This window comes from Chaetodon auriga, chromosome 20 (genome assembly GCF_051107435.1).
Source record: "Chaetodon auriga isolate fChaAug3 chromosome 20, fChaAug3.hap1, whole genome shotgun sequence".
NCBI classification, from domain to species: Eukaryota; Metazoa; Chordata; class Actinopteri; order Chaetodontiformes; family Chaetodontidae; genus Chaetodon; species Chaetodon auriga.
In genome coordinates, this window is record NC_135093.1 from 8488034 (window position 1) to 8505304 (window position 17271).

Genomic DNA, 17271 nt, shown 5'->3' on the forward strand with positions numbered 1-17271 from the left:
AAAAAAAAAACAAAAAAAAAAAACACCACAAGCTGGATATTAGTCAAGAGCCAGAATCTAATCTTGCCATTTATATCGCATTTAAATTCATGAAAGCTAAAGAGAGTCCCAAGATATGTACATTTCCTTAAAACAAATGTCTACAGTGAAATGCTGAGGTAATTTCCAATCAGTGTCAACCTGAATATCAAAGGATGCGGCATAACATCAAAATTAGTTTCGGATAAATCCAATCAACAGCATCCTCAACTTGTATGTCACCATAATAATTAAACATTTGCAGATTAACTGTTTTACATTAAGCCCAGGGGCACTTCAGGAATTTCTAAGTGTTAAACATGAGAATTTATAGCAATAACAAAGACAGACGATGACTCTTGCGGAAGGTTTTTTTTAATTTTTGATTTATAATTTGAGGCCAACAATTGGTTTTTACAAAAATAATAAAAAGAAATGAACTGTTATCTCCATACTGTAAGAAAGAGTTGCATGATGAAGCCCCGGGGTTAGCTGGGCAGAGGCATTGCATAATTAGCAAAAAAGGACATCAACACAAGTAAAAACAACAGGTTCAAGTAAAAAGTCATGTAATCACAATGCAGTCACATTAAAGCCTGGTGGCAATTCTTGGAAATTAAGACTCTTGCTGGGTTTCCACTTTTGGTCAGAGGAGTCAAACTGAACCCACGGGACCAGTCCCTCTCGTGAACTCTGGAGTCCTCTTCACTTGACGGCGAGGGGCTCCGTAAGACTTTCAGAACGACTCTGCCTTCAGAAAAATTCACGGCGGTTTTTGAAATGTGTGAGAAATTTTAATCAAAGTATGAAATTCTTGATGGTGAGCCTGCAGCATCAGGCATGACATCTTCAGTGGATGCACGTTTATGAACACGGACACACACCTTCCGTTCAGTTTAACTCCCCTGCTCTACATAAAGCCTGCTCAAATATATTAATTTACTTTCTTATCGCTGGTGCTATCACTGGCAGCTGTGTCATAATGGCACTTCTCCACACATCGCCTTGGAAACCATCCCCTCACACGCTCTCCCGCTGAAAGCCGGAGCAGAAAGAAAGGCCACTGTTACACATTTGCTACAGTGAAATTAAAAACTAAATTGAAAACACAGCAAAAGCACCTCATCTCACCTCTCATCTGCTCCTCGTTCAAAGCTTTGTCTCCATACATCCACCATCTAAAGAGGAAAAAAACAGCAATTAGGAGAATTCACAAGGACAAAAACACTGCAGTTTTGGTCCAACATTGTTTTAGTTTAGCCTGAATAAACTCACTTAGTGCCACGGGTGGCCAGGATAGTGTCCCCCTTGCTGAGGGGGATCCTGGGCTCCTCAGTACAAGGAGTTCTGAAAAAGGTTTGGAGACCTTTGCTCAGAGGGCAGCAAGCTCCATTATAGTCCTCCACTGCCCGGTACTGGACCTGCTGGCCAAGGCATGCAAAATATCTGGTTATTCTACTGCGCTGACCACATGCTATATTCAGACACAATATCGGAATGTGTTTACAAACTCTGACCAGTTTAATCACATGAAAGCACAGCACGAAGGTCTGACAGAGCTGGAAGAAAACAAGAGACTTTTGTCTACAGCAGTCTGACCTCACAAGCTTAGTTTTCACTGCAAGATTTCAGTTTGGAGACATCCGCTGTGAAGTGAATAAGCATCGATCAGATGGAAGCTAGACCCATTAGTGAATGATGGGATGTGGTTCAATTTCTGATGTGAGTCATCACATATGAAGGGCAGATAAAACTTAGTTTTCTGCCTGGACAGTGAGGATTTTTTTAACACTGGACCCTGCAAATACACACATCAGTATATAATGGTTTACACTGCAAAGACAAGCTGTTATAATGTTTACTACAAACTGCTTTATTTTGGTGAGTACTACTAGAAATACTGGCAAATAAATGAAGCACAATCGATGAAATCTCGCAAACTTCTCTCTGCAGTCACACACATTATAGCTAGTACGGCCCAAAAGCTGCTCTTGTGTGCCTGTGCTAATTGTACCACATGGACGTCACAATATGGATTTGGCAGGTACTTACACTTCTCACTCGTTTATCAGCTTTCTGCTTCAGTTGCTCAATCTGTTTAAAGTGAAAATAAGATAAGTACAGTCACTACTGTTTGACGAGGTAACTTTTAACTCACTGTTCGACAGGAATTGTATCAACAGTAGGATTTATAACAATACCGACCAAATTGAAGATAACTTATCATTTAACGTACAAAGTCTTTTCACAGAGCACATAAGAACAGTGTCAACCAAAAAAAACTGAATTGAACTGTGCCTACAGTTAAGGTGTGCTGGTGACACTTGGGATGGACTGGCCATTCGAGGCCATCACCCTTGGGCGTCCCTGACCACGTGAAGACTTGCTTGAAGTTCAGCCAGCGGCTGCCGAGGTCGTATGGGAAGATGAAGTCCTCCCCTGTTTGGTAGTGCTGTATTCTGTCTTTGGCCTGGTGGAAAAGACACAGGGAGTGGTCGTGTGTGTATGGAGTCGGGTGGGTGGGGTAGTGTCAACTTTCTGTAATTGGTGCACTGTATTGTACTGACAGATGATCCTGGAACTCATGTGCATTAGTTATAAATGTGGCATTTAAAATTTAAAGAGCTTTAACAATGAAATGTTGAGAACATGTTGTGAATTAAAATCATCAAAACATCACATCACAAAATGTCACCATAAAACAAACCCATTGAAAATCAAACAGGCATCCTGACCTTTTCCTCGATCCAGGACTCGATCGAGGTCTTATTTCGGAGGATGACTTTCATCTGAAAGGGACATTTTCACCAGATGTTTTACAAACTACTTTTGCAGAAGACTCTGTTCACAGGTGGTCTGGCTTTGCAAGGTTAAACGATCATTTCAAATGTAACATTTCATAGCTGGTGGCTTTTGTAAATTGCACACCCCAAGGAAAACCTTAAGGAAAACTTACCTGTATGAAGAAAAGCATGCCAACGGCAATGGTGGTGCCCAGTGCCAAGCCTAAGGCAAAGAGTGTGGCAGCAAAGGCGGGCACACTGAAGGGCATGAGGGGCTGGAACTGTCGCACAGCACTCATATCAATCTTCACGGTGCTCCAGCCAAATGATATCTGCAGTGTTGGAAAAAGAAAACTGTTTGACATGTGTGGGAACATTAGAATGAAATGAATGAGGCAACTTTGCCCGCAGAAAAGCTGTACTGATCACAGGCCATCAAAGCATGGTGCTCACCCTTTCATACAGCTGCGTGTACATGGTCATAATGAAGATGATGGCAGCGTGTGAGCAACCCAGTGGAGCCAGCAGCAGGAAACTGGTGAAGTAGGCGTGGTTCAGGTGGCCGCAGCAGTTGTTGATCCAAGGGCAGTGGTGGTCCATCTTCATCACACACCTAGAGGAGGGGATGCAGAGGAGGAGAGGAGTGCTGGGGAATTGACTGGTTGTTTGGGAGGACATAGAGTGACAAGTTCATCAGCAAGTCACGCTGCATCTTTGTTTTGCCCCTCAGAAAACAGATACACAGGCATATGATGTTAATATATTTAACAATACATAAATAGATTATGTGATGCTGTAAAGTCATTGTGCAGCACTATATAGGCTGTGCAGAGACCTGGAAGCAGCTCAGTGATTTTCTAGCTATGGTAGCTCTCTGTGCTCTTTAATCTTCTTTAGGTAAGGAGCAAAAACCCAATCTTACTTTGTAAATGTAGCTACCTGTTACACTTGCGACAATGGTGGGATCTGGGGGCCTTGTACCCTTGGCACACTCGGCAGTACTGCAGGTACTGGGTATCCTCTTGATTCTCCTGTTTTGGGACAAACAAGTATGTCAAATGTCTGATGTAACATCTTTCTTAAGATAAAATTGTGTCACTCTACCTTCTCTACATCTGAAAAACATGCTCCCAACCTGTTCTTTATATTATCTACATGAACAAACACCAGTAACATATTGCAAGCCTTTATCCTAATTGAGGATAGTTACCGGTTTCCAGCCAAGAGGGATGTAACCTGGTCCAACAAACATAGCGTTGAAGTAGTTGTAGAGGATGAGGACAGTCCAGTTGATGAGCATGATGAAGTTAATGCTGCCTCCTGTAGTGTCTAGCGGCCAGTACCAGATAATAGAGTCCAGAACTGCCATGGTAGAGCATATAGCAATGACAGACAAGGCTATGACTGGACCCCAGTGGCACAATCTCCGAACCTCATGGAGGTTCTCAAATGTCACAAAGGTTGACAGGAAGTTCATCTTCTTGCCACAAGGTTAGTACTAATATTTTGGCTGTTGAGTTCCTGAAATGTACTGACCAACTTTCACTGTGTTACTTTTTTTCCTCTGTTATCTTGCAAAGTCAGCGGTGCAGATGATGCACATATTTTTTCTCGTCTTCTGAGTACCCAGCAACTGGACTGGTCTTGGATCACTGGGGCTCTCTGTGTCCCATTGTTCTTTGCACCGGCAAAGAGCAGCATCCTCTCTTGCCAGTCTTCGGAGCACACTATCCTTGTGACAGACTGAAATTCCCCATCTAAGAGACAGACAGAGAGAGAGAGAGAGAGAGAGAGAGAGAGAGAGAGAGAGAGAGGAATGTTTAAACATCCAAACCAGTGCTGCTACATTTCATAATTGTTTAACAGTGAATTACTGACAGTCAAGTGAGGCTCATTCTCATTTTGAAGCACTTTCTGCTCTCAACCATGTCAACTGTAGTTATTATTTTTTTCTAAATATCACTACATGCAAAAGTTTGAAAGATAAACCCTGTGGAACATGAGCATTCTCCGTGCACAGTTATATACACAAAACTACACTAATGCGACCATATCTGTTGTAATCTACATGCACTCAGTTGCCAGTTTATTAAGCACACCTACCTAAAACTAATTCAGCCAAAAATAACAGGCCTGTAATAAATCATACCTTCTTTAAGGTTATAATGTTCCCTTTGTGTTGGGACTGTTTTAGAGACGTGTTGCTTCAACTCTGAATTGTATTAATGTCAGTCAGTACATAATGTCAGAATGTATGCGACATTTCTCCCACTCTTCTTTCGACTGTAATATTTTTTTTTTTTCCCCCATTTTTGGATTTGATTTACAGCTTCCACGCCTTGGTCGTCATTACAATATTTCGATCGGGAACTTTCAGAAATAACTAAGTTTAACAAGTATCTTAATAGCTTATGGCTTTAAAGCAAGGGACCTAAACGTGAAAAACATACAAATACACCAGAGTGGACATCGCTGTATTTCTGAACAAGTGGCTGACTGGATGTAAATGCATAGTATTTGCTCAACAGCGACCCAACTAATTAGCTATGTTACCAAGCTAGCTTATTCGCATCAAGAAACACTGACTTGAAACATTATATGCACGCGTTAGCATTTCCCATCGTATTTACAAGCCAGACAAGTGAGACTACTCTAGCAAATAAAGAGAAAAGAATAGTATATGCGTTATTGTACCTTTGGCAAAAAAGGAGCGGTTAAGCATAAGGGCTAACGTTACAGCTGTTAGCTAGTTAGCTAGCTTGCTCGCCAGCTTGACAAGACGAACGTTAACGTATAAAGATGGATAGCTGCCACAAGGAGCAAAGAGGATGACATTGCATCTTAAAGAAAAAATTAATGGGTATCGATACACATACACGTACAATTTTTATGAATGGCGAAAAAATCTGTCACTTTAAATTACCAACCTGGCCACTTCCTTAGTTTTTTCTTCAGTTTCTTCTGTGTACAGGGAGGAACCTTCCTCATGGTGTCTCAGAAACTCTTACCCTCAGCCCGTTGTCGACATTTTCAGTCTTAGCAGTTTATTACTCTACCATCACGGAACTGCAATCATAATTTATGTACTCGTGATCGTGAAAAATAAACGTGACTGATGTTTTTTTTATCCGCTACCTGTGCAATTTTCAGTGTCGGAATAATAAACACCAAACCCAGTTCCTTACCGAGCATATTATATTGCGACTCAAGGAAGGACTGCATTCGAGCCTTGTTTTTATTATTCTAAGCTAACTGTCAACCAGAAAGCCACCTGTTTTAAACTTAAACGTCAAAATGTCGTCAGACTTTGAAGCCTACGAGCAGGACTTTGGAACCATTACAGCGGAAATAACCAACAAAATTGGCAGAATTCCTAAACTAAGTGGAGGTAAGTCTGCTAAATTTATTAGCTGGAATCGCTTAGCTAGAGCTAGCTATGAGTTAGCTGGCATTTCTCAGCTGGGAAAGCTAGCTAACGGTAGCCGGTGTAGCCTACAGTTCTTTTCGTGTTGTTTCATCACTTCGCCACATTTTCTTCTTAAATTTTAGTGCACAGCACGGTGAAACACAGCTCGAGAGTGTTCTGGACACGAATGTAAAAGGAGTCATCACGTATTTCTGGCTGTCTTAAAGTCAGTGGATTTAGCCAGTGTGAAAATGTGCAACACTGGGTTTAGTGGCAAAAACATTATGTTTTCAATAGATAACGTATGTGTACTTTTCTAGGCTGCTGTCTCTATTAATGGCAATGTTAAGAGGAGAACAGAAGCCTTGGGTCACTTGTAGTATAGCTGAATTGTTAGCTAAATATTACTTGACACCATTACATAATAGAGATTAACGGTTAAGAAGTAAACTTTTACTGGTATCACAGTGGAAACCGGAGTTGTGGAATCACCATGACAACACAACAGCTTTCTGTGTTTCCTGTACTGAAATGAACTGACATTCGTGACGTAACATGATCAAACACAGGCCGGTGAGCTCTGTCATTTTAGGTCGGACCTGGCTTTGGATGTCATACTTGTCTGTATTTGGTGTGCGGGTTCTTGCACCACTCCAGGGGCATGTAGGTCAGGTGTATTGGTCACGATAAAGTGTTCATAGGTGTCAATGAGTCTGTCTCTGTTATTTTTGCAATGGACTGCCTATTGCCCGGTAGATTCTGTAATAGGCTACAACCCCTACAACTGAAATGTATGTGTACAAAATAGATAGAAAAGTGGATGAATGAATGATGCTATCAAACATTCTTTTCCAGCCAAATAACCATTCAAGTGATCAAATGGGAGTCCTCATTCAGTCGAGTGAATATTTTTTGTTTCTCAATAAAACAGATGGAGATATAGAGGATTTCTTTTTTCTCATATTCACAACGTGGATTGCACTCATGCAGCCACTTTAGGTTCCGTATTCACATGGCTGGGTCTGATGTACAGCATGTCAGCATACAGGCTCAGAAAACATTAAAGATTAGACATTAGAAAGCATTAAATTATTTTTCTTATTATTACCAAACTACTTTGTATCAATGTCTGTGATATTAACTTTCATCTTGTTGTTCAGTCCATACACAGTATATGAAGACACTACATAGGTGAGAGAACTGGAAAAACATGCAGCAGAGATGATCAATCCGATTTGAACTTGCATCCTGATAACAGGTGTCGAGTCCCACTCAGAATTCTTTATTTATCAAATACTAAATGCATATTTGTTGGGGCACGTTTTGACCAAAGCACATGCTGCGAGGCTCAGTGTGTTCATAATAAAGAAACACAATGGTGTACCTATAGCTTCGGTTTTAACCAAATTTATAAATGGGTGGCAAAATGCACAGCACTTTGTATGCAGGATAAAGATGACAGAATATAATAGAAAGATAATACATTCATGTGGCACTGTTATACTTACAGTTATGAGCTTAGTGGCACAAGCTTTAATCTGTAACAGTGAAAAGGCTTTAGGGCTGAGAAATGTTTCCCCTTTTGTATTGAGCATAATTTCTGGTCCCTCCATTTATATTCCCTAAGAATTAGGTCACAAATGAAAAACAGTGTTACAGAGTGTTACAGACAAGCAGTTTATTAGTATATTAATTTCATAAACAGACTGCGCATAACAACTTTCCCCAATTAAAGTGTGCCTTTTCAGTGTTTACTGAAGCACCTGTTTTACACAGCCTGTCACCCTTTCAAAATGTGATTGCTATTGTTCTGAAACTTGCTTAGATTCTAATGTTGTTTATTCAGAATGCTGCCAAGGCATATTTTGACTCACAAACTATATTTTGACATTAAAACACACGACTCATTTTCCCTGCTACATCTCTAGAGCCGCTGAAAACAGACATCATCAGCGAGCCATCATAGTGTCAGTATCACACAGTTGTGCACAGTGGGCTTTTTGTTCTCATGAATGTGAAAACCTATCCTTATGTACTCAGATCAAACATTGTTTTGCAATGCACATACTACCTTATAACTTTGAGTTGCTATATGTTAGTGAGTACACAGCCACAGTCGGAAATGGAGACAAAACAGTCACCAGGTTTGCATTTTTCTAAATGTGTAAAAATAAAATCACAAAAGGAGCCATTATGTGCAGCATATCTTAATTTAACAGACACCTATTATTTTGTAATATATTTAAAAATAGCATCAACTGCACAAAGCCAAAAAGACAGATAAATACAAGTATAAATATTATCTAGTGAAGTACTGTAAGTGTGGTGGTACTCACTGAATTGCCTGTATTGTCCATAACTAGTTGACTACTGCTACTAGTTTGTCTTCAGTTTTGACTGCTAAAAACTGCTTCCAACCCCTACTTGGAACATTTATCTCCATTTCTGGACTCAGACTCGCTCATTGGTTTTTCAAAGGGCACTGCCTCTCACAAAGCCTCGCCTGACTGAATATGTCTGGTTTGGAATTGGCATCTTTGAAGATTCATGGCAGCCCATTCCACAGTGTAATTCCACATTGCTTCCTCTCGCCATCTGTTGACTGTGTCAGAGTAAGCCCATATGAATATGTACAAAGCCAGCAAACACATTACAACCATAAGTAGTTGTTCAATGTCTTCTGCCACCAACAGAATAGTTTACAGTTGAATTTCAATTCCCTTCCTTCTCATTAAGGTTTTTCTTCTTTCTTTTCTTAAGGCTCTCTGGCTCTTCTTCCTGAAGTGGCTGAATTTTTCCTGCCGTTTGACAGCCCTCTATTTAATACGTTAATATAGCTCCAGACAAAGGGCTTTTGTCATTGCTGTTGTTGTATCTCTCTATTTCACATGTGCACAATTGCTGATAAAGGCCAGGGCATGTGGAAAAACTGTCCTTGACTGTCTTCATTCATGTAACAATCAAATGAACGTGTGTTTATATATTTATGTGTTACCATCCCCCAAAACCTAAGATTCAAGGAATGTTTGAATAAGAATACAATGAAATGTTAGGCCTTGTTCCATGAAACATGAATGTCATTTTTTTTCTCACCTTTGAGTGTTTATGGCAAGAGATTGCCTGTCAATCACTGCAACTCAGATGTGGAACAGTTTTTCGAGTAAAAAAGAGTTACCTAGCCCTACTTTTTCTTTATTTGCCTTACTATTGTGTACAAAACTCCGCATCCATCTGCCAGCAGGTTGTAGTCTTGGTAAATATCCATACATATTTCATAGCCCTCCAGCTTGGGCCTGAGTCTGAGCAAGAAAGCACCATCTCACCTCTCAGTGAATCTCCTCTGGCTGTTTACTGTGGAGGCTGTGGGGCTGGACACAGGTTTTAAAAATGATTTTTGAGCACTGGCAAAAGGTAATGTTGGCCCATGGTGCCTGAGAAATTAAGATCTTGACTAAGCTTTTTTTTGATATTGCAGTCCCACAAATAGCCTTGTGATTTGAAGCTTTGTAGCCTTTGCATTTCAATAATTTGAAATGTGGAAATGTATTAATGATTCTTGATTTATTTGTTTGAGAGATATTTTCAGTTAAATTAATACTTTCAGGAATATATCTGAATTAATATAAAAGAATTGATTATTAAGATTTTCTGAATTACCCCATTTCTGCTTTTATAGCGGAATACTGACTTGTTGATAGATGCCAACACTGTTTTACCAGATTTGGTTTTCAAAGATGTTAAGAGCTTTCTATAGTTCCTTTTTCTGTTCGTTATCATAATCTGAATTTGCTGAAATGTCATCGTTTTGGCTGACAGTGGTGGCTTCTTTGTATATATTATCTTCTAAGATTTGTAGTTTTAGGTATGCTTAAAACAATGTTTTGTCTCAGTTTGCCAGACTTCAAGGACATTTGCAAATCGAGGGCCAAGAGGAGACATTGACTCCATCCATACTACTCATGCATAAGGCTTATTTCTGTTTTTCATGTAATATAATGTTTTGGCCCGACAGTAGTGAGTAGGTGAACTGTGGTTCATGACTAATACCCATATGCAACTGAATAAAAGGTAGGCACAATAATGCTACATTCTTGTGAATCTTGGCACGAGCAGTTAAGGGAAGTTCGAAGCCAAGTACACCTCTTTTACAAACAGCATTTTGACATGTCACCATAGAAAAAGCATTTCCACTCAGCTGCTTTGCTTTGAGAGTCCCGGTTCATTGTCACAGTTTGCATGTCCCAAATTCATACTATGTTCTCACTTGAAATCCGACAAGGAAGCATACTTGAACCTCACAGTAGACATAGGAAATCCAGTCGATATTTTTTTATTTTGAGTGTGCTGTTGTTGGACATTGTTCTCCCCCAATACAATGAACATAGAAAATGGAGGAGCTGCTCAGAGCTGGAAATAGTTAAAAGTATGACAACTGAAGACAGGCACTTTGCTTTGTCTTTGTGAGCTTTAATTAGTCAGTGACATTCCAATGTCAATGTTTGATTGATGTCCGCTGTTACACATATTGAGTCATTACTCTTAGAGTAAAATGGTAGAAGTATATGGATTTTCTTTTTGTATACTAACTGCTTGATTAATTTACCAAGCCCATTAGTGTGTAGTATATGATATAGAATTATTATAGAGTAAGAATTTGTCACATGCAGAGTCTGTAATGGCTTATTGGGACACTTAACCCCTGTACATTTCCTGCCATAACAAAAAAGCTGCTTCAAAAAAGGCCTATCCATTTTTGTCCCATTGATACTGGAGTGGATTTTGGATGTTAACAACAAAACACTAGTTTAAAGGTCCAGTATGTATAATTTAGATGGGTATATTGGTGGAAATAGAATCTAATATTCATAAGTATGTTTTCATGAGTGTATAATCACCTTAAACTAAAAATCGGGTAATTGTTATCTTACAAATGTAAATGATGTTACAAATATAAATGAATGACATGTTGCCTGAGCTGAAAATAGCTTATTTTGTGTGACCCAGCAGTCAAAAAATGTAACAATTTAGCTCTCAAAATTATGATTCAGAGAAAAGCAAGCAAATTCATTCTCAAACATTTGAGAATCTGTAACCAGCAAAGGTTTCATATTTTCTTCTTTATTATTATTTATTTTAACAGTTATTAATATGGACTATATAAAGTTGAGGTTCATTTTTTTCTTGTATTTCAATGTTTTGGTTAATCATTTCTCCTTTTCTTCTTAAATCTCTATTAAAATATGTTGTGTTAATGATGCTTGTTTAAAACATTTTTTTTTTAAAAATTATTTCACCTTTGTTAGACAGCAGATTCAGACAGGGAACGGGCATGAGAGAGAGAGAGGGGTATGACATGCAATGAATGTCACCTGCTGGAATCAAACTGGCTACGTTGTGAAGGCCATGAGGCTATGTAGCATGCGTGGCAGCCATTCAGATACGAAGGCACATAACATTTAATTTTGCTTGATCGCTTATCGACTGGACCAAACCTGGTTCACTTTCATGACAAAAAGCTAATTTCAGAACAAAGACCAGAGCTTATATGTGGATAAATTAAGTGGCAATGCTGCTTCCTTAAATAACAATGGGATGTATTCTAGTTTACATGCTTCTTTGGAACTCTCGCAAGTCGTAATGAGTTTCAATGGGTAATGTGGAAGAGCAGCCACGGGGTGAGGTGCAGAACGGTGCGTTAGTCATTCTGAGTGGGACTCATACTTCTGGCAAGTGAGCAAAGCTGACACCTCCCTTCCCTTTGAGTTGGCACGAGGTGTCTCACTGCTCCTCAACAGAAACCAACAAAGGCCTCATAGACGCCAATAACTAAGAGACATCAAATGTTGGCTCGTCGTGTAGAGAGAATGTGTAAATATATCTTCAAATGTGTCCTCGTGTGTTGTTTTCTCCCCGTCTCTTTCTTTCTCTCTCCCCCTCTCTTCCCCCGTTGCGGGGGAGTTAGGTTGTTGTCATGAAGCGCTGTTCCTCTGTCGGCTGATCAATATGTTGCTGTTTTTTTCCCTTTCAGAGGAGAAGACACAGCTGGTTCTAAATGTCGACAAACAGCTTGAAGAAGTCAGAGAGTTGGTATGTCTTTGATCAGTAATTTTCTCCTCTTCCCATTTCCTAAATAATGAATTTGTGCAAAGAGGGAGGGGACAATTTTCACTGGCACCAGACAACAGCACCTGTATTATCCTGGTGGTGACATGACATGCAGACAAGCACACATGGCGGAAAGGAGGCTTCCTCCTCACATGATTACTTTCCAGTAATCTGCTTTTAAGTGACACCCCTATGACACATTTCAAGCCATTATCTTGAGGTGGGAGTCTTCATGTTGCTGTTTAAAAAATGAGCAAAGTCACCTGACAGAGACAAATTGTGTTCGCAGTTGTCTTGTTATGTCACAGTGATTAGTTTCCTCCAAATCCTCCACACAGAGACCTGTCTTGCCACACATCAAATGTACTTTCACTTCATTCACTGTGACATTGGTGGGCCTGTGCATGTCGCTGCAATGAAGGGACCCTCGTATTTGATTGTGTATTTATTTGCAGAACAGCCTTTCTCTGTCGCAGCTTCTATCACGTCTGAGTGACATGAGGAAACATATTGGAACATATTAAAGTTAATGCTGCTGAAGTTACTCATTTCAGAAAGCTTAATGTTTTCAGAGTTGTCACAATTTCAATCTTGAGCAGCTTTTTTTGTCCTAGATAATAACCTTTTTTAGACAATATAACATTTTCAGAAATGCTTAGATGGTAAGAGAAACATGATCATTAGAGGAGAGGGAGGCCTTTTTTCTAACATCTGTTTAAGAGTGCCGTAAAAGTGACGAAGTGCTGAACATTATGATGTAAATTTGGATCAGAATTAACTCTAAATCTGTCAATTTTTGTTACTTGTGAAACTGATCTTAGCCGGGAAACATATTTGTGAAGTTTGTGAAATTAACTGGATTTACTGCGGGTTGCAGCTGGAGCAGATGGACCTGGAGGTGCGGGAGATCCCCATCCAGAGCCGGGCCATGTACAACAGCAGGCTGAAGAGCTACAAGCAGGAGATAGAGAAGCTCGAGAAAGACTTTGTAAGTACTTAAACTCCTTCTTAAATCTTTGTTAATAGTTATTTATGGTAATATTACAAATATAATGTACATCATCAACATTTAGTAAAATCTCTTTTTTTTTAAAAGTGCGACTACTGTTAATGCGTACGACAGACTGTAGTTATAAGTTGTCACCTTCTCAAACCCATTGTGGTTTATACATATATCCATTGTTTGCCCCCCCAACTAAACTCTCTCTCTCTTTCACACATCTCACGCTGAAACACACACACACAAACAGTTCTGTGCTGAAGCTCCGCGGTGCATCCACCGAGGTTAATTCAGAGTTCGTATTTGAACTTGCGAAGTGATGCCTATTGAGAACAGGATGTGTGTGTTTGTGTTGTTGCTGCAGAATCTGGCCTTGTTTAGTAATTCATAAATCACTGTATGTCTTGACTTGATCTCTAGCCTCTATCAAAGCTTAATGAACAGCCCGGTCTTGAGGGTGCCTTGCTTTTCGTCCATATTGTTGGCTACCAATATTGTTCAAGGTGTTTCACTTCATCAATAATATGACAGAAATGAGCAATTACCTGTAATGGAAGCGTAATTCCATTGCTTGCTTGTTTTATCCTTTACCTTTTTAGTTTTTTCAATTAGCCTACGTTGCAAAAAAAAATGTACAAACTCATTGTTCCTATTCAGATCTTTACCTCGCAAAAATATGTATCTTTAATGATATCTGTACTTTGTTGTCTGTTATTGTTTTCTGTTGTCAGTTTTGTTGTGCTGGTGCTCACAACGCGATAATAAACCCGTGGTGTAAATGGAACCGACCTTGAGCTCGAGAGCAAGCGAGTTCTTCCACAAATCAAATGCGATGTGAAAAAAATCCACAGCCTCAGAATGGGTTGGAAAAATAAATACTCACTGAGTTGGACGTTTAAGAGCTTCAGGATTAATTCACAAAAAGCCGGTCTGGGATAGGTGCAACGTTTAGCCTTGCCTTTACTGTAGTTCCAATGAAGTTTTGTTGCCTTTTCGTTTTTGGCAAATTAATCAAGAAACTTCTGCTAACACCTTGAAATGAACTGAAGTTGTAGCTTTCCTCTCCAATGTGAACCTTTGAAGGAAGGGATTTCAGGAAATAATGGGTAACCACTGCAAAACGGATAATTAAGATTGTACCAGTTTTGAATGCTTTTTAACGTAAAGACAGTACAATCAGAAAATATGAAGTGTAAAATGTTTTTGTGTTTGTCGCAAAATGAAAAGAAAGACGACACATTTACGCGAAATATAATTCTCACTATATGAGAAACTGCTTTTTAAAGTCTGTGTGGACTAAACGTCTCCTCCCTTATCCGTCACTATTCCAACTGCACAACAACCAAGTAAACATGCATAAACAACCCATTTGGATGGAGATATCGTATGCCAGTGATCTGTGAGCGCACCGTAGAGATGTGCTAGCTGAGATCACAGAGGAGATCTCCATGCCAAGACAGTTTACTTTCCTCACCATGGGCATTTAATTGGCTGCTGATTAATCTTTAACTTTTCTTCTCCCCACACTTACCATGCTTAATCATCAAGCAGTTAACACCTGCTGCGGCTGATATTGGTGCTACTTTTGGTTGCTGGCATTTTCAGGCCTGTCTTAGGGCCGTATGTGTGAAAATGTGCTTCTTTTTACCTGGAAAAAGTTAGCATTCCTCCATCCACTTCCTGAAACTAAACCTTGCATGCACAGTACATCAACATGATTGCATCTAAATTCCTCCCTCCATATCACTGCATACTTAAGTTGTATGAGTCAAGGCCTGCAATGCTGAAATGAAAAGCAGAACGTGTCAGTGGGTTAGTCCTGGTGGATAAAGAACATCGGCCTGCTTATAACTGTGACTCCCCAAGTTTGATGGAGTCATTTTCATTTTTACTCTGCGTGCGGTGTGGTGAGCTCAGTGTACATTTAAACCAGGATCACCCACCTCTCACAGTAACATCTAGTATATCTGGTCCCCTGTAAATCTGATGCAAGTGTTCAGAAGGCATGAACTTCAGCCCCCTCAGATGTGCCTCAGATGTGCCAAATGCTATAGCCGAGCTCGGCCTCTCACTTCCTGCAGGCCTGGGGAGGACATGACACTCAGCTCGAAAGGCGTCCAGTGGAAAAAAGGCAATCTCCTTTCTTTTTAATGTAAAAAGCTCTGGCTTTGTTGTGCTTTCCGTGGATATCAAGGCCTTTCCACTCCCTCACTACCCGATCTCCCCCTACAACCCCACCCCCTACTGGCCTCCCACGGGTGCCTCCCCCCTTAACCTGCTCTCTCATCCTCCCATTCACCCGTGGTTTGAAGTCTTCCTACCACCGGTGTGCCAGCTTGAGATCTCATTCCTGCTCCTTTCCAGACAGGGCCCGAGACGACCTTAGCAGACAACTTATCAAACGGGCATCCCAAAGGTGTATATATGAGATGTAGCTTTGTTGGCTTGGCTGACAGCTTCATTGCGATAATCGAGGGGACAGTGGGGGTCTTAAAGGTGCTGGGTCGCAGCAAACGGGCATTGCGGCAGCTAAAGGGAATGCCAGCCTTACCAAAAAGAGAGTAAGTCAGAGTGTGGAAAAAAAAATTAAAAAGGACGGTGAAAATCTTATTTGATGGAGTCGCCTTGTTCAAGTCAGGGGAAGCAGGGTGGCATGGCTTTTAGCAGCAGCTTTGATCAGGCAAAGAAGAGGCCCAACGTAAGCTTAATTTAATGAAATCTATCGGGTAAACAGAGCCACCATCTTCAAAGGACCACGCTTGGTCCGTCCCAGTAGGGAAGGTGGGGGTCTGCAGACGTCTGCTGTGTCTCTCGCAAAACACAATCCAGTTTTGAGGAGGTGACTCAAATTATGTACCATGCTAATTGTAAATGTGTGATGCCTCTGACATGAGCATGATGAGATGTCATAAGCTGTCATAAGGCAGCATCGGCTCAGAGATTTCGAGGTGCTTTTTGTCAGTCCTAGAAACTCTGGTGGTGACGTCTTCGCTGTTGTCAGTACATATTTTTAATATCAAAGCCCTTCCTTTCTTGCCCTTTTCAAAGCTGTTCCATGTTGTATTGTTAGGTCTGTGCTTGAGTATGTTTAGCAAATAGGAAATATTTTTAGTCTAATGCAGATTTCAGTCAACCTGCAGTTAAAAGTGTGATGTTAAACATCATGATATCATTGGTAAAATGGAGTTGAAACATCTGTGTCCAACATTGCAGCTTGTTTAATACATTAGCTGAATTTTTGCAAGAAATGTTGCTCACAAATGCAAAACTTGCATCTCTAAATTCATCGCTAGTACTCCACATTAGTTACAGGCTCTTACTTCAGAGCGTTCTCTCTTGGATAGTTCTTAAAGGTAATCATTGAATCTGCATCATTTTCTTCTTTACCTGTTTTTAAAATCCACAGTGTTTTGAAGTGCTTCTTAATTGTGCTTCACAGATAATACAGTGTGAGTTGAGATAGACTTTTGAGGCGTCAGTATGCTGTGGCTGTTGATGTCTTTGTGCAGCAGATGGCGGTATTGCTCTAAGAATTCTCTCCTACTTAAGGTATATGACAAGGACAATATTGGGCACATTTACCAATTACTTTGCCTTTCTGATGCATGAGTGGACTTGCTATGATAAATCCTTCCACTTATTATTAAGCCTGACCTCATCCTTCTTGCTTTGTAATAGAGATTGAAAATAATGTAACCAAAAATGTCCTTGTGGTAAAAGCCCATTTAATACAAAGTGCCTCATAGCCTGGCTCCCAATTTAATGTATTTTCTGTAGTTTGTCTCTGCCCAGTTGTCCTCTTAAAGTTAATTAGTGAAGCCAAATAAAATATGAATGAATTAATGCCTCCTTAGGAAAGTGGAATGATATTGTAAACATTTAATTCTGCACATCTCCTTTCCCAGCTCATCATTCTGACATGAGGTGTTGCTGCAAATACTTCCCCTTAAGTTGTGTTT

General features: G+C 40.1%; 2 protein-coding genes across 7 annotated transcripts in view; one reads left to right on the forward strand and one right to left on the reverse strand.

Moving 5' to 3' along the window:
* Positions 1-378: 378 nt before the first annotated feature.
* Positions 379-5938, reverse strand: zdhhc6 (zDHHC palmitoyltransferase 6). Of its 3 annotated transcripts, XM_076760821.1 has the most exons (12): positions 5729-5822; positions 4338-4558; positions 4012-4163; positions 3741-3832; positions 3255-3414; positions 2975-3133; positions 2754-2807; positions 2321-2488; positions 2071-2112; positions 1294-1442; positions 1150-1196; positions 379-1053 (listed from the first exon to the last, which is right to left on the reverse strand). In XM_076760821.1, exons 3-12 carry the CDS (start codon positions 4099-4101, stop codon positions 953-955), a joined length of 1062 nt encoding a protein of 353 aa, XP_076616936.1. In that variant the 5' UTR covers positions 4102-4163; positions 4338-4558; positions 5729-5822; the 3' UTR covers positions 379-952. The 3 variants fall into 3 exon arrangements, with proteins under 3 accessions (XP_076616936.1, XP_076616934.1, XP_076616935.1); XM_076760819.1 differs by having other exon boundaries at positions 4012-4558; positions 5729-5938; XM_076760820.1 differs by having other exon boundaries at positions 380-1053; positions 1294-1439; positions 4012-4558.
* Positions 5939-5991: 53 nt separating this feature from the next.
* vti1a (vesicle transport through interaction with t-SNAREs 1A) overlaps positions 5992-17271 on the forward strand; it is a 116270-nt gene continuing 104990 nt past the window's right edge. For all 4 annotated transcript variants that reach the window (XM_076760019.1, XM_076760020.1, XM_076760018.1 and 1 more), the window contains exons 1-3: positions 5992-6189; positions 12236-12294; positions 13190-13300. In XM_076760019.1, the coding sequence (XP_076616134.1) occupies positions 6096-6189; positions 12236-12294; positions 13190-13300 (264 nt within the window). In that variant the 5' untranslated portion in view covers positions 5992-6095. The remainder of the gene's footprint in view (positions 6190-12235; positions 12295-13189; positions 13301-17271) is intronic.